Source organism: Lepisma saccharinum, chromosome 8 (genome assembly GCF_977018435.1).
Source record: "Lepisma saccharinum chromosome 8, izLepSacc3.1, whole genome shotgun sequence".
NCBI lineage: Eukaryota > Metazoa > Arthropoda > Insecta > Zygentoma > Lepismatidae > Lepisma > Lepisma saccharinum.
Window position 1 is genome coordinate 11,710,333 of NC_139236.1, and position 21,278 is coordinate 11,731,610.

At 35.7% G+C, this 21,278-nt stretch overlaps 1 protein-coding gene across 1 annotated transcript in view; it reads right to left on the minus strand.

The window, feature by feature from the left end:
• LOC145991358 (sodium-coupled monocarboxylate transporter 1-like) overlaps positions 1 to 21,278 on the minus strand; it is a 166,086-nt gene that overhangs the window by 32,621 nt on the left and 112,187 nt on the right. The window contains exons 10-12 of the mRNA XM_083127356.1: positions 19,231 to 19,408; positions 16,835 to 16,921; positions 5,102 to 5,274 (exon numbers count right to left, since the gene is read on the minus strand). Of these exons, the coding sequence (XP_082983482.1) occupies positions 5,102 to 5,274; positions 16,835 to 16,921; positions 19,231 to 19,408 (438 nt within the window). The remainder of the gene's footprint in view (positions 1 to 5,101; positions 5,275 to 16,834; positions 16,922 to 19,230; positions 19,409 to 21,278) is intronic.

A 21,278-nucleotide genomic window follows, 5' to 3' on the forward strand; every position in this document is an offset into this window, starting at 1 on the left:
TTTCAGTACTCTGATGCACTAAATAAATTTTACATCTTGCAAATATTTTTTTAAACGAACAGCCACAAAAATTATGTGAAATATTATTGTCTAGCCCTTAATAATTGCACGGCAGTGTAAAACTAGTTATTACCACACTAAAATCATCAGTTATAAATCGTAGTCATCGAGGTTTCATAATAATGAACAACAAGTACAGTAACGCGCAATAATAATAATAATTAATATTATTGTATTCACGGATAGTGAACAAAGGGAATGGTGATGAATATAAATTGCGCGCAAGGAATTTTCCTCAGATTTCTGTAGGCCTGCAGAGAACTGATGGAAATAATCTTTTGTGAACTACAAAAGATAAATAGTGCAAGTCAATAATAGACTTTAGTATTTTTTTATGAATAAAATGTGTTAAGCACATTCGGTAAGGAAAAATGAGAATAAAATTCTCTATGATTTAGCGTGGTTAGTCAGAATAGGGTTTAAACAATTGAACATTTTAATATTTAAATTTTTAAATTTAAGTAATAATTACAATTATAATTTTAATAACTAAATAAATGACAGAAATATGAGTTTATAAGATTTAAATAACGTTAAAATAAAGAGAACAGTTATAATAAGAGCTGACTAGGCATACAGCCAGTAAATTATTCAATTAAACGAGCTACAGATCAATAATAACTAAATAAGAGCGATAATAAGAATTATAATATAGATAATAATAATAACGAAGAGAATAGTGAACATATTGAGTTCTTTGATATTGATAAAGCTTAAATAAAATGTATCACATGGAAATAATATAAATATTAAGATTACCTTTATAATTATACGCATTTTACATAAAGATTTAATTATTTTGTATATTTTTCTTACATAACTTTACATAAAAGCTAGATTTGAAATCTAATATGAAGAGTAATAAGTCAATTAAGAGAATAGAAGAAATAAGTAGTATTTTACACATACAGTTACGATCATGAGTTATCAGCAGTCACTTGTCACATTTTATTAACAATTTAACGACACAGTCATGAGATGAATTACGACAGTCTTAAGAAGTAAAGTATCTTTCATTAAACATGTAGACATTACATTGATCCATCTAATTTGGGATATTTCATTCCAAATACGACTCGATTAGTTTATTGAATGTTATAATCAAGTTACTTAGAGTACTTCCTAATTTTTTTCCGCATGGTAGAAATTTCCCATTTTGTAAAATTCCCACTTAAAATTTCCCTCACATGTATTTCACACTTCTCGAAGCGATATCCAAAGTCAATTTCAAATGCCTTCATGATAAAATGTCTTTCGTCAGCAAAAGGATAAAGTTCAACTCGGATGCAACGGAAATCCTTCCTCTTTAAGCAATGGGGAAACTTGATTTACATTCAGGAAGACCGAACAACTGAAGAAATATGCAAGTTAGGCATTCTATTCGTTTCTTGCGGCAACGATATCTACCTACATCGGTAGGAGCAAAATTCTCTTTTGACATGAAGTAACCAACACAGCATTCTTTCAACTCAGGCTATCGACTTCAAGGATACAAAAGAACATGCAACTTTATGTCCGTTCAGAATGATATTTCTTCATCTGGCAACGTTTGGAATATAAATTGCAATTAAGTTTTCATTTTTATGTCATTTAATTTTAGGTGATTATAGATATATATACTTAGTTAAACACTACCAATTGTCAACTTTCATTTTTTTTGTCTCCATATTTTTTTTTGTATACACAATTGTATATATATTTTTAATATTCTTAGACTGATAACAATATCATTAGGGGGGAAAGAGTCAATAATGGACAACGAGATTTCGAATTCTTAGAATATTATTTTACGTATTTCAATTTATGTGGACAATATTAGCAAGTGCACAGGATATTTTACAATTAATTTTTATTAATGACGATATTTTATTAATATTATACAAACCGAAGGACGATTGATCAACACATTATTTTTTAGGTAATATTTGAAGTATTTCATTTCATTCAATTCTTATTTATATTGATTTCAGTAAAATTAAGCATTCATATATTTTCATAAACCAATTATAATTTAAATTTCGCAGTAGTATACAGTATATACTCATAACATCTTCAAGAGTATTTATAGCATTACATTCAATTCATATGTAAAGTTCAATTTGCTTTTAGTAATTATTAGTAGTTATATTTGTTTATTTTTTCTCTTTTCAAGATTCTAATTATATTTGGTGTGTAAAGGATGGCATTAATTAGAATTTGGGTAATTTATAGTAAGAGTAAATGTTATGACTGAATCGGTACTCCTTTTCAAATTCCATTTCCTAAAATGTAACAACCCTCAACTACAAGATTTTTCATACTTGTAATATTTACAAGCACTATTTTTTTTAAAATAAGGGTGACTTAGAGGCGCTCTTGTCTCAACAAAACCTCTACACATACCGACATATTAAGTTCTCTCACATACAACATTACACCAACGATCAGGAGGAAATGCCTGTTCGGTATATGAAGCAAATTTCCTTTCCAAAACCTACCTGAATTGCCTCACAGATAATTCAAATTTTAACGGTGAAATGAACATTTTAACAATATTACGAAACCATGTTAACAGTCCTCAGTTCAGCTTTTTCACAGATGTCAACGTCTAGAGATGGTCACCAGCTAAAACCTTGGAGAAATAAGAAGTCAACACGATTTACACCTGAAAGACGCAGAGACATTATTATTTTGGTCTACGAACTCTTTTTGAGAATTTCTCAAGATTTTCTTTTAATTTTTTGACACGTGGAAACATGAATTACAATTAGACCTTTCATCAATTTTAATTACGCAGTTCAGCGAAATCAGTTGATAAGCACCAAATCGTTTAACACGGATCTCCTTCATTCTATTCAATTAACTCCTACTGAAGTCAAGTAGTAGCGAGGCTAATCTTCAACGCTGATAATACATACATCGATTTGAAGGAATATTTACATACAACTAAATACTTCACATTCACAATTCGACGATATGCAGTTCTCTACTGTACGTTTTTCATCAATGACAATATTTGTAGCTGCAAAGTTAATGCATCAAAGTGAAAAACATTTTTCACGGCCACAAGGAACTACTATATACATATATACGTGGTTTGGTTCAAGAAGAAACTTCATTGCTATACGCAGAGACTATTAACTGATGTTAACAAGAGTAAAATTATGGTATTTTACTTGAACTCTTTGTGAGAATCAGCATTAATCACTCAAGCATTAATTTTATGGACAAATGTTAGTGCTGTGATTTTATCTATCGAACACTATTATATTCTTATTTACAAATACATACATTTATGTACATATATTATTACTCAAGGACAGTTACTGATACAGTGTATATATTTTGATTAACTTCAAGTTTTCTAATTATATATTTACTATGATAATTGAGTTATATTATAAATATAAACGACAGCGATATTTACACGATACACTAAAGTAAGAGACGGTGAACTTTACATCGAAAATGTGTGTGCAAGTGTAACTCGGATGAGTATCACAAACTTTGCTGATTTTGTAAATATTAACTTTAAAATATTTCATAGTGTTGTGCAGTGTCAGTGTTTACAGGATTGATTGCATACTATCTCGTTAGTGTGTTACTGTGCCATAAACCTTTTAAATAAGTCAATACTGATGGAACAATAACCTTATAATTATGTCACGTGGTGTGTTTACATATTTTAGGCATGGGCAATCATAACTTCAAACGTGTGACACTTAAGACTCACAATCATTGCATGCATGAGTCAGCATAACAAACTCACATGTCAGTGTTTACCTTTCATACGCTGACAAGTATTGTTTATTTATTTTGTTTATTTATTGGTTATTTTCTCCATTCCTTTTTCTTTTTCAAGAACAATATTACTCAAATTTCATATTTTCGGTTATGGTATGTTAATTCAATAATTTTGGGACTATATTTTATAATAAAAAAAATCTCTCCATAGAAAGGATCGATATGGAATGCAACTTTAAATCTTTCATATTTAAGTGAAAATCAAAAGATTTTCTTTAGGGGGTAGAGGAGCGTATCGTACCCAAGGTATTGGGTAAGAAGTATAAAGTCTTAGCATAGCAGGTATCAGAGAAAGGAATGCTGAATAAGTAATCAGGCAAAGGTCGGGTGATTGACTTGGAAGGCGTATGTGGCATGAGTGTTGGAATTGTCAGGAGGTGTGATCAGTTGGCGAGAATAGGAGAGAGAGTAAGGTCTGCGGATTGTGAGAGAGGAGCAAAGTGGAGAACGATTATTGGACGATGGTGTGTGATAGATTCGATGTCTGACAGGGAGGTCAGACACGTGATAGTTGAGAGGACAAGCTAGGAACAATCTCCATATATTTGTAAGGCAAGCAATGTCCTTTCATTAACCAATCCATATCGATTCAGTCATGGAGAGTATAAAACCCATATTTAATCTAAGCTAATTTCTATCGCCATTCCTTTAAAAAGTAACCTCTTGCATTTATCACATTCAGGCCAAGCGAGTGATAACCATCTGAGAGATGAATGAGGAATAGCTACATCACCCAATTAAATCTAGAGGTTCTTGGTTCGATCCCAAACGCAGCATGGGAGTTGCGTTACGCTACACAGATAATGCTTTAAAAAACTGTAAAATGAACATCAAATACTTACAAAACCTACATTCGAACTATCGCAATTATAAAATCAATTGGTTTGTAACCTAAATATTCTTAGTGCAAGTTTTGAATACATTTTACAATTTCTGCTCCAAATGTGAATTGTGATGCTGGTGTGAAACCCCACGAATTGCAACATATGAGGTTTTCCTATGTAACAGACATACGAACGGCTTGGGAGTTAAATTTGATAACCTACTTCGTTCAAAATTGACTTAGCATTGGATGTAGTTAATGCATCGTTTTCAGCTGTTGTGCAATAGTGAATGAAGTAGCGAGTGATGGTCAGAAACATCTGGGTAACCCGTAAGCCACATTGCAATAGACGAACTTTCACCTACGTTTTTCTCGGTTTTTAAACTTTGTACGTTATCAAGTTTTTCTCAGAAGCCACATAAGTATATTTCATACCTTTCTGCAGGTGCACTTCCATTGTGAATAATTGAAGATATATTGCACACACAGCCCTCAACAGATGTAGGCCTGGTAGGATACACAATGAGCCCTTCTGCTCTTGCGATGTATGCCTCTATATTTATCCATATGAGACAGGCAAGGCTTGCGATAGAACCTGTTATAGCTCCCTGCAAGAAATTAACATATGCATGAATTAAGCACAAGAAATATTTTGCAGCCACTTGGTGTTCGAATCTTTGATTAAAACATGTTTACAGTCAATTCTTGTGAATCAATGGACGGTTTAGGATCGTTAAAACATCGACACAGGACTAGTAAAATATTACCTATACATGACATATAGCTAAATAAAACTTCAATTTCCAATTCTGGTAATTTATAACAGTAAATTTATTGCTGAGATTTCTCTGTTATTAATACTTATTTCAGTACTAGTGCTAGGCCTTTTTTTATCACGTATATGTTTTATTTTTCTATTAATATGTTTCATTTATTTGTTTGTTTAATGTTATTTTTAATGTTGTTGAATTAATTGTCTTGGATTGTATGCTGACCAAAGGCAACACCGAAAGAGGATATAGTTTGTTATTAAATCAGTTGGCAGGACAACAGAGTGTGAGACGACTGATCTTTGTTTGAGTTTCAAGAAATGAAACGAAATTTATTAAAGACTGATTTAAAAAGAAAGAAGCATCTTATTGTATTGTTGTATTGTGACTGCGTAAGTGAGTATAGTTGTATGATATTGCAGTGAATGTTTAAAGTAATATAAGTTTAATAAACCTTGTACAACGACGAGAACCGCCACTGACACTATCTTGGTTACTCAATTCTCCTTCATCCTCGGTAATCAGTATTCTTACAAAATATTTCAGCATGTCGAAAATAATGTTATAAATGTGTAATGAATTAATTTAGTAATTTATTATGAAAATAATGTATGTGTGTCTATATAAATAGTATATTCATTCATTTATATATTCTAAATTTATGAGTTGTTAACTGTGTGACTGTTCTCTACAGCACATTTTAATTTTTCTTATGTTCATTTTTATATGTACTATTATAGTTATGAGTTTTAACCTTCAAATGTTACTGTTAAAGTTGATGTTTTACAAATTTTTTTATCTCATTATGATAAACTATAATACGTAAATGTGTTTGGCAACATTGTCGTTGCCATGGTAACGAAGATAACAGTCAAAAATTCGATGTAACAGTTGTGAAGTTTGGTGATAAAAGTTTCTATCAAAAAGTGATTTGCTGCATTTCCATTCATGCTAATATTCAGTTAAATTTAGATATGTAACCAGTCCACAGAAGTTTAGCTTCGCCTTCGCGAATTGTAAAAGATATTATTAAATTAATAACCGTACACGTATATTTTAATTATCGATGGCAACAGCACAAAAATTGGTGGCCAGTAAAGTGGAATGATTAAACAGATCGAATAATGTATACTGTGAAATAGTTTCAATGTTTATGATTTGTTTTATTGTGCCTGTTGTCGTAAGTATGTTAATATTAAAATAATGCAATCTTCACGAAGTAATTATAATCTACGATCCAGAACTAGCATATCTGTGAATTCTATACCGGGTAATGAGTTTGTGAACAGCCATGAGTCATTACATCTTATTAAATCTTGCCAAGATTCAGGAAAGGAAAGGTTGATTTGTTGTAACAAATGTGAATTTTGGTTTCACATAGAATGTGTAGGATTGACTGACAAACACTGGGATTTGTATCAAGTTAAAGTACTTGTGCAAGACGTGTGATCCGTCTTATTATGCATTTGCAATGGAAGCATTTGTAGATAGTCAAAGTGTGCAAAGGAAGCTCAGAATGATAGTGTCAGCGTTTCTGTTAACCCTAATCCTACCATTCCTCAAGATGCTTTAGTTGGGCAACTGTCAGCTTTGTTCGGCGAACTGCGTAGAGTTAGTGGTTTTCAGAAGCAGTTAACAGGAACAGTTCAACGGTTTCCAGAAATAGTCCATAGATTTCCAGAAGTAGTCACAGGAAAAGTTCAACGGTTTCCAGAAGGAGTCCAGAGATTTCCAAAAGGAGTCACAGGAACAGTTCAACGGTTTCCAAAAGAAGTCCAGATATTTCCAGAAGGAGTCTCAGGAGGGGTCTACGGATTTTCGCCAGCAGATTAATGATTTTTAACAACAGATCACTTCTGAAATATCTCAATCACGGAAGGTAATGGAATCACTTAACCGCAACATCGAGGAAATTAGGCAATCATTTAAAGAAGAAATAAGTGTAGTTGATGAATCATGTCGATCAAATACCAGAAATCTGTACCAGAGAATGGAGAATGAGGTTTAGAAACTCTCAGAACAACTTCTAGAAGTAAACCTTGGCTGCACTAACAAATTTTCCGACTTGGAAGAACAAATTAGTGAGTTCAAGGGCAATATTTCAGAACTGACTGAAAAGTTGCAAGGGAAATTGCAAGTTTGTCAAAACTTACCATCGTGTAGTACACGATTCAATCTCAGATTCTATTTGTGGTACTATGTAACTAAGGTCATGACCTTTATCTGTGGTAGCATTAATACTGACACCTTGAACTTTGTAAAAATCAGAACAATTTAAAGCATCACGCTTCTTGAGTGGTTGTATTATTTCTGATGCAGAAGATGCAAATAAACTGAGTTCATCCCTTCTAAAATTTACTATGGCTTTATATTGTCTCAAAAATGGTATTCCAAGAATAAACTCTGCGTGAAGTTTATTTATTTATTTATTTATTTATTTGAAAAGTCCTGAATACAGAAAAATCCATTTTACATCAGGATATCAACCGGAAAAGAAATAAACAAAATAATAAGATGGACACATACACACACATATACATATATAACAAGAATAATAACAACTAGATCAAGAATAATATTATTTATACTTCAGCTGCTTTATGCACGCCGTTCTGTAAGTCTGCTTTGATAAATGGAAGCCCGGAGCGTCTTTTAATGAGTTGTAAATGGTTTGTAGCCTGTAGAGAAGTGATCTTTGTTCTAAGGATAGCCTTGAAGATTTAATGTAAAAGAAGTTGTTGCATTTACTGTTGGGACGTGGGATTCTGATATTAAGAAGTGGCAAGAGTTCGCTGGTGAAAAGTTGTCCATTAATGATTCTGAAGAGTAGTGTTAAATCTGAGAGTTGACGGCGAAGAGAAAGGTCATGAATTTGTAGAGTGGATAGAATTTCTTGTTTGGAGAAGTTTGCAAGGGCTGGGCATCTGTGTTTGACTATTCTGACGAAGAAACTTACTACTTTGTTTGTTTTCTTTAAATTGCTTTCACATGCCATTGACCAAATACAGGAGCCATATTCAAGAATAGGAACAACACACATTGTAAAGTAGGTTTTGAGGGCAGAAACGTGAGTTATGTCTGTAAATCTGTAAATTAGTCCAAGTGTTTTCATCGCTTTCGAAGTTATGTAGTCTATGTGATGGTTGAAAGTCAGTTTGCTATCAAAAATGACACCAAGATCCTTGTGCTGTCGTACGAACGGAATAACCTGGTTGCATAACTTGTAGGATGGCACTGTGTTATTGGATTTTAGGGTAAACCTCATGACAACAGATTTATCCGGATTTAATTTGAGATTCCAGTCTTGACACCAGCGTTCAATGTGTTTGAGATTGTCTTGGATGTAGCATGTGTCCTGAGGTGAGGTAATGTTTCGGAATAATTTGCAGTCATCAGCATACAATAATACTGAACATTCGGAAGAAATATATTCGTGAATGTCATCCATGAAGAGAGAGAAACACAGGGGCCCCAGCGAACTTCCTTGGGGCACACCGGAAACTACAGGGAGCCACGACGAAGAGCAACCAGATACGATAACCTTTTGCTTTCTATTGTGCAAGTAAGATGAAAGTAGTTTAAGAAGAGCTCCGTGAATATTGAATCTATTCGATAATTTGTGGATGAGTTGCGTGTGAGAGATAGAGTCAAAGGCTTTGGAAAAGTCTAAGTATACGACATCCATGTCTTGCTTGGCATTCAGGCAGTTAACTGCTTTGGTAAGCAAGCAAGCAAGGTTTGTATCACAGGAAGCATGAGGGAGAAAACCGTGTTGAGTGGGAGAGAGAAACGGAGAAACATGTGCAAGGATACGATTAGAAATGATTTTTTCAGCTAGCAGTGCAAGTGCAGGAAGTAAGGAAATCGGCCGATAGGAAGTGACATGAGTTTTGTTTCCGTGTTTGAGGATAGGGACTATATTTGCTTGCTTCCATGTACAAGGAAACACACCTTCGGAGAAGCATTTATTAAAGATTGTGCTTATTGGTTTGGATAAAATATGGGCTAAATGTTTCAGAAATATCGCAGGAATATCATTAGGAGTGGTAGCTTTGGAACTTGAAACAGATTTTAATAATTCTTGAACTTCATTGCAGTTAGTTGAGATTTGAAAGAGTGTGTAAGGAATAATGGACCTGACTTCCGGTAGTGTGGTAGCAGCATTCTTTGTAAAGTTACTATGGAAGTACGAGTTAAAAAGTGATGAACGCTCATCCTTTGTAGCAGACTTACCGTTCCAGGAGACTTGAAGGGGAATACGGTCATGTTGCCGGCGTGAGTTAATTAGCGTCCAGAATGTTTTAGGATTTTTAGCAGCACTTTCTGTTACACTTTGAATATAATTATTATAGTCCCTTTGAATTAAGTTTTTGCTATACTTCCTTAAGTAAGTAAAAGTGTTCAGTGTATGAACGTTCGGAATTTGTTTCCACAGGATCCACGCATTCTTTTTGTTCTTCAGCGTAAGCTTAGTCTCTTCAGTATACCACACAGGAAATCGGGATGTTCTTGTTTTCCTTAGGGGCACGTGATCTTTAATTACAGCCTGCACACAGTCCACGAGGAAATCCACTGCTTCTTCCGCGGGGAGGGGGTCCATCATTGTCCAAGGAATGAGGCTGGTAAAAAGGGAAAGTTCCTCCCAGTTGACTCTTTTCCAGTTGTAGACAGGTCTGGAGGAGGGGGAGGGCCTGGGGGCTTTTCCAGGGACTTGGATTTCGGCATGCACGGGGGTGTGGTCCGAGGCAATGAATTGCTCACCGGGAGTGGCCTTGACCTTTGTGTGCGAGGACAGCAACAGGTCGAGAGTTTCTGTGCGTCTTGTGGGAAAATCTACAAATTGTTGAAGTCCAATCGCCTTGATGTAATGGTCGAAAAACCACCTGTCATCATTGTCTGTGCAGAGGCCAGAGTTCGATGATGACCATTTTATATGAAGGTTAAAATCACCCATAAGAATGATGTCAGTTTCCTCCATAGCATTTAGCACAGAGTCCAATAATGTTGACAAGGTTGCAGTGCCAGATTTAGGGGCTCTATAAAAACAACCGATTAAAAGTTTATTTGAGCCTATATTTACTTGAGTCCATATTAACTCGCATGACGTTTCGAGGTCCAGGCGTCTGATGCAGGGCCACTTGTTGTTTACGAGTAACATAACTCCGCCTCCACGTGAACCTCTATCGTTACGGAATACCTGAAATTCCGTCAGGGGTATTTCATTATCGGCGATCATTTCATTGAACCACACTTCACTGAAACCAATCACATCGTACTCGTTAAACTCGCTACAGAACATTTGTAGAGTTGATAGCTTTTTTGTTAGGCTTTGCACATTTTGATAGTATATTTTCACACCAGACTCATCACGGGAAGCCACCTGGGGACCAGGGTTGACATGAATGTCGCCTGCTAGCAGAAGGGTAAACGCAGCCACGATGAGGCCATGCTGGGCCGAACCACGTGGCTGGCGGGAAGCGTTGTTCTTGCGGCTTCTGGAAACTGCCCACACGAAGCTCCGATCCGAACCCATGGCCGAGAAAGAAAATCGCCTGTAACTAAACGTTGATAACGTACGTTGATAACGTACGTCCATTCCAGAGTTTTTCGTAGATACCTCGTGCTAACATGTTAAATTTCATCATTTCCTCTACATACAGACTTGCAATTATAGTACAGGTGTTGCCCCTGATGCAGCAAAAGGAGAATATATTCGTAACTCATTGAAGATGTAAACACCACTTCCCAATATACTCGACTTTAATAATGAATTTCCGACAAATATCAAGCATCCTAATGTATTGCAGCCACAGAACAGCAGTATCCTGTTATCTTTCAGAGTTGAACCAAAAAAGAGTTGCAGCTCTATTCACGCTACTTGAAGAAGCAAAGTGCATTGCAAATGAACATATTTCTGAGCTACGTTCAATAAATCGTTGGCCTGCTCAATTCAGAAGTAGATGCTAATGTAAGTTCAAGCTCTGATGTGCTGAAAATCTTTATCTACATTTCGTGCAACTCTGAAAGATAACAGGATACTACTGTTCTGTGGCTGAAATCAAGGAGCATATAAAAAGCGATAGTTTGTTGTCTAAAATAATAACTTACGTTAAGAATATTTGGCCAAGAGGAATTGATTCACAAATCAATGAGGAAGCAGTAGCTTTATGGAAGAAACGTCTGGAACTGTCAACAGAAGATGGATTGTTGATATTTGTGATTTTTTGGTATGTTTTAGAGTATGGTATGAGGGACCAAATATATTTTTTTCACGATTTTTGGTGATGACATGTTTTGAGATATTCAAGGTCAAAAGTCAAGGTCACGTGACAAAATTATATTTTTATCCAAAGGTAGGCTTGTTATATATCACTGGAAAGCTTGTTCAATTCCCTGTACAATAAGCTTTATTTGAGCTTCCTAGGCAAAATAGGGGCGGAGTTACAGCAGATTAAGTATAGCTAAGCGGGCTCAAAAAGGGCAATTTATGCTAACTTTGACCTTGAATAATTTAACAATTACAGGACGCACGAAAAAGTGTTCCCTGTGCATAGCACCACGCCATGAAGGCGTATAGGGGGTGTGGGGGTAACGCCCCACACTTTCTTGATCCGGTCGTGAGTGGGGGTGATGTGATCAGCATCACGCCCCTGACCGCCTTTACCCCCCAGGGTTTCCCCCAGGTACCCATGTTATTCGACGCTGGGTGGGCGCCGGGGCCGGTTCCACCGTTAGAAAAGTTCCCGGATTTGAACCGTTCGGGGATCGAACCCGGGACCTTGAGCATGGTAGTCAGACACGTTACCGACTGAGCCACCGCGGCCAGGACGCACGAAACTAAAAATTTTCATACTTACTAAGTTCCATGCATAGTTTCAATTCCCCAAATTTCATGAAAATCGGAGATGGTCAGGTCAAAGGCTGTGTTGATTTCACATGGAATGACTCATATGAGTGTTTCGTTGGAGTTGTTCCATCATTTTATCACCAATGTTTTTCATTAATATGCAAAAATAAATCAAAACTATCTAAAATAAATATTATGATGTATTTTCACATGCATATGTTACTTGACGGTTAGTGTGTGAACTCGCACCTGTTTTATTTAGAATGTTCTTCTCCAACCATGGCGGACTAGTTAGCACAGTGCACTACGATGCCTTGTGTCGTCGGTTCGATTCCCGCAATGGGTATGGGTGTTCTGTGTGATTGCCCTTTTATCATTTTCATCATATTACTGATCCTCATCGTCGCGATTAGCAAAAAGTGATAGATAAATAACTCTAAATAAGAAAAATAAAAATGCCTTATTAGTAGCATTTCTAATTATAATTTAATTTAATATAATACATACTTATTTCAGGACGTGTCCTACATTTTAGAATTATGTCTAGCCTCCAGAAGAAGTTTGAAAGAAATCACAAATGTCTTGTATTTTGGGAATCACGTAACTTCAAATTAGATGGAGAAATAGAAAATCGGAGGGGAGTCTGAGCTAATGTGGTTCCTTGGGGAAGCATGCTTAACAAAGAGTGTGCAGGGTTGATACTGGATATTTTATAAGAAATGTACCAATCCCAGCTCAGAAACAATTTCCAGATCTTCTAGATCCCGATAAGTCCGGATATATGTATATAAATGTTTACTTTGTAACGAGTTATCGGTACCATGTGTCGGTAAATTGTTCCAAGTAACAATCTTCGTTCTAGAAATTACATAAACAGTCCTTCTTTGAGTAATGAGGAATACAATTCTGATTTGTCGCAGTGTATAGAAGTCTTATACATTTCAATAACCAAGAACATTTTTCGTTCCGAAAGCATGGATTGTCCTGACCTCGTCTTGATGAGAAACGTTCCGTCTTGCATACACAAGTTGAAATCACACACGGACGTGCTATTAATTAGCACTTGGGGAATTTTGGACTCAACAGTTCACTTGAACATTAATTTTTGAGCTGAAGATGTGTCATTTTCTCGTTATATGCTAATATGTCCTAGTAACCTATTATATTTACTACAATGCGTTCGTGTCCAACATTTTGAGATACATGTCCTACTTTTCGCTAAAGGGTGATCTGATGGCCCTATGTATAATGAAAACTGTTTTCACTTAATTTCAAATATCATTTATTCCAGCATTTCCTTCAACTTCTATCTCCTTGTTATTACCTCCAACCCACGACCTTTTCTTCATGCTCGACATTTGGATTCAGAAATGTTTACAACACCACAAACTCCTGCATGGAACAATACCATCACGAAACGAAAAATATACCTGTTGTATACGCACACTGGAACGAGCGCAGACCTACTGTGAGTCACTCTGACAGTGAAGGTCACTGACCGAAGGAGTTGGTGCTCACCACAAGCACGCGCCTTATCTCTGCTGAAAGGAACACGGAAATCTTCGTCACGTTTTTTCTCCATCAGACTAATAGCGAACAGTTACAGGAACCTAAGGAGTAGCATCGTATTCTATTGTAATTGGATTTCGTGACATTTAAAAGATATAACAATATGTAAATCTCTTTTGTGACCCACACTGAACTTTTGTTAAGGATAAGCGGAAATTTAGGAATCCTTCTTCCTTACGATTTCTGAATAACCGAAGAGTGTGGTGAACGTGAAACTGCTTATTGTTCGCAACAACAATATACTTATATTATTGTCATTACAGATATACATCGCAAAAGTCGTATTTATCAGATATAAATGGTCGGTCTCTGACCAAAAAATCTATTACATCACAGAAAGTGAATTTTAAGAGAATTATAACACGTATCCAACGTATCCAATATTCAGATTAATTCCAACCTTCCGTTTGGGTAATTTTGCGTCGCACGATAATCTTTCGATAATCACGACGATGAAGGTGATGGGTAATAATATGGATACAATGCTACATCTAAGCCTCAACAGATTTGTTTCGAACGTGGATCATCTGGCTTTGTACAGAGTTACGGTGATTTTTATTCTTATTTTGATTTGCCATTTTAAGTTCACTTTATGCACAGTAAGACTACTCGGGAATGCACCTACAGTTTAAACTGGAATCCGAACCACTATGTGCCTCTACTGCGTACCGAACCCCTCACTCCTTGATTACAAGGCGGGCACCACCACTGTGCCATTGGAAAGGCTGCGAGAGAGAGAGAGAGAGAGAGAGAGAGAGAGAGAGAGAGAGAGAGAGAGAGAGAGAGAGAGAGCTACGGTGGCTACGCTAATGAAGTATTGAAAGTAGCAGATTGGAAAGTAGACTTTAGAAAGTCGTGTTGCGATAAAATCGGGACGTATAGTAAATTAAGAAGCGAAGTGTAACTTTGTGCTTTGCACCAAAGCATGAAGGCGTGTAGCGGGTGTGGAGTTAGGTCCCCACACTTTCTTGATCATGACCGAAGGTGGGGATGATTTGATCAGCACGAAGCCCCTGGCTGCCTTTACCCCCATGCGTTTTCTCCAGTAACCCACTTTGTACGACGCTGGGTGAGCACCGAAGACGCTTGAATAGGTGGGCAAAATCCATTCTCTTCGCATGTGGTTAATCATCGAAGGTAATAAACATCCCATATTGATATCATTAATTATCATGTACAAAAAAGATCGGCGACATCCAAGAACTATAACCATGACTATAACTATAACCCTTCGGGATCAAACCCAGATCTCTCGCATGCTAATGAAACATCCTAACGACTGAACTACCGCGTCTCATATAGTATAGCCTTTGTAATTAAGGCAAGAATTATTTTAGCGTTTAGTTCAACGTTTTTAGGCGAATCATTTTCGAACATATAAAGTGCAGCTGTTGTCGGTTCTGCGACTTGGCTTGAGAACAGGCGATATTGTGACGAACAACATTCCACCTGACAAGTCACGTGACTTTCCTACATTTTCTGTGCCTGTTGGCTTTTGCATGGAAGACGAGTTACCCTTGAGACAGACAGAATTACTCGATGCCCTAAAGGTGCAATGTGTGTTGCATTCCCTCCTGCATTATTCACTGCCATAAAGTCTTATGGGGAAGACCTTTTTTCCACCACTGTACTCCCTACGAGAAAGTGTATATTTTGAATGTTTTAGAGGGTTTTACAGTTTTTCTCTCGCGGGGATGTTGCTGTGAAGGAATGAGTCATTTTGTGTTCTACTGTGTTTGCTAGGTTAGGACTGTTAATTTTCATGCTCTTACAAGTGTTACTAAATGTTGTGCGAGTGTTGTAGTTCCATCCTTGAACTTAATACGAGTAACTTTAAAGCCTTTTGCACACAAAATTTTCTCAGCACTGAATTATCTTTTGGCATAAACATCTTTTAAACTAGTCTGCCCCCATGTCATGGTTATAGTTCTTGGATGTCGCCGATCTTTTTTGTACATGATAATTAATGATATCAAGATGGGATGTTTATTACCTTCGATGATTAACCACATGCGAAGAGAATGGAAAGCTACGTGAAATGCTGGTATGCGTCTCAGAAAATCCAATGTATATTTGACAACTTAATAACATACTGCTTTACTTCAGTAAAGAAGATCACGTTGAATACACTAGCGAATACAATTTAGGTGAATGCCATTATTACGGGATGAATAGGTTACAGGAAATACTTACTTTTGTACGTGTGTACGTTCATTTTATAATGTTTCTTCGGAGTAACAGCAGCCGGCTGACGCCACAGCTTTGTCAAATTGAAGACTCCGGGCTTCCTCGGAATAACGATGACCGTGGCTGAAGGCGGTACTGGGAAATCTGCAAAGCCCTCATTGAATTAACCTAGTAATTTGCGGCCGATCCTCCTTCAATATGTTATGAACTTCTCCATCATCGTATCTGTTATTGATGTGCGAGGCCCCGGCCAAGGAGGATATTTTCGAGGTATTTCATGCAAAGTTTATATGCATCTAACCAACGCTTAACCCCTGAATCTTTGCCTAGTATATCCAGTATGTATTCATGGATCTCATTAGTTGCAGTCCCTTTCTGTGGTGAAGTTGCTGAATTACACATCAGTTGTTATTTCTCGTCGTTTTGATAAACAGGTTGGACTTCCCTCTGTTCTATTACATTCAAAATCAAAGGAGAGCCAACTAATGGATGTGGTTTATAGTATACTCGTACTAAGGGGAAAAAGTGATATGTGCCAAGCTTAATATCTCTCACACTTTTCGTTCAGGGTCAGGCTCAAACTATTTCAATCAGTCTTCGTACATAATGTCTACGGATTTCGTATGTTATTTGTTAGCTCTATCTCCGAGTTTCATACCAATGAAAACACTGAAAAAATTAGAAAGTCTTCGATTCTGATGTGTAAAGATAATTGTGAAATTTGTAATAATTGTCCCACAAAAGATTACAAGATTTGTAACTGTTTTTATTTTCATGATAACTTTTCATACTTACGGTTGAGTTGCACCATGGATAGAACATGCCCAACGTGAATATACCAAATGTTGTACCTATTGTGGATCCTATTATGGTGCCAGATATCTGAGGAAGAAAATATGTTTATATTAGTCATCTGCACGTATATTGTCTAATATGTTATGTGCAAATTGAATTCTAATATGATAGAAGTGGAAATGCATATAGCCTACTGTTTAACGAGGATTTGCCTGCAGTAACATGAATTGTTTATTCTTGATTACTGGTTTGCTTTATTTTACTTCGCTTTTGTATCACCTTTGGCTAATTTGCGAAGATGGGGAATGGTGATGAGTGATGATATGATGAAATTAATGAATGGACACTCACAAACACCCATGCCAGGCCGAGATTCGAACCCAGGACCCTTTTCGTCGAAGCGCGATGTGCTAACCACTACGCCACGGGGGCCGGCGCAACACGAATGAGAAGATAGAATATCGATATTGCTAAAGTATATATTTTATAATTGTAATTATTGCCATGATTTCTAAAGTACGCACAAAGCTAATTTGAACTATATTTACAGATACTTAGCTGGACAAAAGAATTACTGTAGAATTATGGATTTCTACAAATCTTCTAATCAACATCAATAAAAATTCCCTTATCCACATAAAACTAACAATATATTATATACAAACTCAACATCCCAACTTTCCAATATCTCTAACAGTCCAGTTAACCACATACTTTCATTTGACTATATTGTGAATGTATTACAATGCATTTACAAACTTCTTCAAGAATATCAGAAAGTAGATAATATGTTGCTTGAATTTTACATTGAAATTTTAATATATTTAAGAGATAGTTTCAGTGCTCGGTATGGATCGGATGGGGCCGGAACGGCGTTCCGGTTCCTAAATATCTAGAACCTGTTCGTTCCGTGTTCCGTTTCGTGAGAATGACAACGTGCCCTTCGGGTTCGTTTAATTATTTTTAGATACATCACTACATTTTCCTTTTCAGCTTGAACTAAATTGTTAATACTAGTTAATAGTGCTTATTACAGCATTCATATAACTTTCCCGTATGCATGGTGACGTGTAATTGCCGCAAGAGGGTTTAGTTGAGTATGAAGGCGTCTATACTGCCCAAGTTGGAGACATGTACGGAACGTTGGAACTCCAACCAGACACCATCTGCAGCATTTCCTTCTTTCTAGAATTTCACTTTTTCAGTGTTTTCTGCGTTCAGTCATATTTTCCCCTATTAACGCAACCTAAAATTTCAAGTCAGTGAGACAAAAAATCCAATCCTTGTTGACACGCACAATAACAATAATAAAATATCTTTCACTTCCCTGAGTTATATTTTTTGTTAAATATTACAAAGACAAAGTATTGAAATCATGCACGTTTCAATCAAAATGTTCTTTTTCATTTTGAACGAGCTGAATACCATTCACGATTTCCGTCTGTTTAAATTTAATATTGGGAGAAAATTCCAGTAGACTCTTGTCCAATGTAAATTATATGATTTGATATTTACGTATATAAATATTTTAATACTTACTATTATTAATTTAATACATCGTGTCATTTCTGTAGGCGTTAATCCCGGCGAGAGACGAGAAGACACCGTGTTATCAAAAATATAGCGTTCTATTGGGTAATGGGTTTTACAATTTTAAATCTATTACAGTTTCATTTTCGTAGCAGTGCAAATATTAGTTCTTTTTAATAGTCGAAATGGGCAAAATTAGAAGTAAATATAATGTAAATGTATTGAAGATTTGCATTTTCCTAAAGTTTAATGTGTGTGAAATTCTTATTAGAAATTAGATAAATAATTATCACACACGTATCAGTGACAGTAAAGGAATAACAATGAAATAATTTTCAACTTTGCTATATAGAAAACACCATGAAGTTAAAGTTACTAATATTACTATGAATCGATTGAAGAGTAGAGAAAATTTCGACATGATGCCATAAGAAATAAACAAACTTAATCAACACATATTAAACATTGGAAAAAAATACTGGAAATACAGAAATACACGTGTATAATGGGGTGAATTTAAGAACTTACCTACTGTCCGAAACTTTTGTAAAATTACTTTTTTTTTTTAAATTGCTGACTACTTATATGACATTTCAGACAATAAATTCACATATTTCAATGTTCGTTTCCTTTCAGACAGAATGTGGTTCCGTTAAACGACTTGGAACATTCAAAGGAACAGACACCGCACAAAAATTTCGAGTAAATAATTTAATCAAGAAGTATTACTTAGTCAGTAGTACCGTTCATCCTGATAGAAAAAATGGTGTCTAAATATTTCGATATCAATAAATTAACAAATTTATATTTTTATTACACACATAATTATTTATTCGTAAACTAAAGTAACTGTAATTTAAAATTACCTGTACTAGTGCTCCAAGGTTTTCTACTACGAATATAAGACCAAAAGATATAAGGCCAAATACAGCTGAAAACCATTTTGCAATATTCACTGTCTGGGCATCTGACAACTTCCATTTCAGACCGACGAAATCTTTCACCATGACGGTTGCTAAGGAATTAAGGCCGGTGGAAACTGTGCTACAAAGAAAATTGAATTGAATTGAAAAGTATTTTTATTTACTACAGAGCGAGATTCAGACTTGGCCTCCTCTACCACCTAACTCTGGTGATCAAAAGTCACAATACATATATTTATAATACTGAAATCAAATATATAACATAACATGAATGAATTTGACATAAATGAAAAATAATAAAATTTTAAAAGAATGCAATGACAGATACATTAACACACGCACAGACACACACCCAAACACATACACAAGTGTACATGCACAATTTCCAAATCGATACTAAAATAGCATGCACGCTGGTTGAAATATTCGTTGTCAGATAAATGTTTGCAAAATACATGGTTTTAATTTTCTTGATTCTTGTTGCTTAGCTATACGAGGTAATGTTCAATTGTTGTGTTTGCAATAAAAATAATAGGATTTGTTCTTTGAATTTTTTGGGTATTGTAGCAAAAGAATCATAACCGGGAGGTGCATTCAATATCATTGCAGATCAGAGGGAACCTTTGAAACTGACAGCAGAGTGGCGTGGAATGTCAATTTTTCGCCGGCCTCTAGTATTGTATGGATGCAAGGAATTTCTAAATGTCAGTTTCTCGTGGAGATAGCTAGGTGTTTGCAATTTTAATAACTTATATATTGTAGAACACTAATGCAGAACACGTCGCCTAGACATGGTAAGGATTTTGTATGTATTGAGGAAGGGTAAGATGTGCTGATTTCTCCTGATCGAGAGAACGTAACGAATGCAAGAATTCTGTATCTTTTGTATTCTGTTCGATATTTTACGTTGTAAATTCGTGCTGTGCACCACATCACAGTAATCAAAAAATAGGATATATTATAGTTTCGATGAAATATAATTTTGTTTCTTTAGTGAAAAAGGCTCTTCTCCTGTACAGTGATCTCATTATGTTTAGTGCTTTTGTTCACTGCGCTGAGATATGTCCTGACCAGGAAAAATTTGGATCGAAAGTAAGGCCAAGATTTTTAACCGTTGATGCATCAATTATGTTTTGTTTTTAATTTTGATGTTAATTGTGTCAAAATTTACTTTTTCAAGATAATAGTTAGAGCCTAAAATTGTGTATACGTATTTATTCGGGTTAATTACGAACCCATTTGCAGTGAGCCACTTGTTAAGGGCATGTAAATCATTGTTTAGATTATCTATCTTCTTTAACAAATCCTTTGGTGATGACGATATCATCAACTGCGTAACATCCGAGTACAATGTATATTACAATGGCTGATGGTCCTTGATATTTATAAAAACTCTGTCTTCGTTCGTGTAGATATGATTGAAACCAGTTTATTACAGGCTTAAAAAAACTGTAGTATTTCATTTTCGTAGGATAAGGTTAAGATGGAAATCTCTAGAAAGGTATAATGATTTTTTATCCTTAATCGAACGTAAAATATTGTCCGTGACAGATAATAATGCCATGGTTGTACTACAAGAAGCACGGAAACCTGATTGATAATCAGGTAAGATTTTATATATTGTAATGTAATCTTTTAATTGCATACATAATATCTTTTCTGTGACATTTGAAAATATTGATAGAACACTGATTGGTCTTAAATCGCTTCGAGATGTTAACGTCTGCTTTTTGGGGAGCGGAATAACTTAAGCTTCTTTCCATGCATTTGGAAATTGGCCGGTTTTCAGAGAAAAATTTATAGTATGTGTGAGTGCCGGAAGTATGAAGGGAATGGCCAGTTTAAGAATTTGCACGTAATGTTGGCCAATCCTGCAGTATTTGATAGAATGCTGTACACTGCCATTTCAACCTCAGAATCTCAAACCTGGCGAAAGGATAATTCTTTGGCATCGCTTCGAAAGCAGTTCTCCAAGAAATACTTGCACTCCT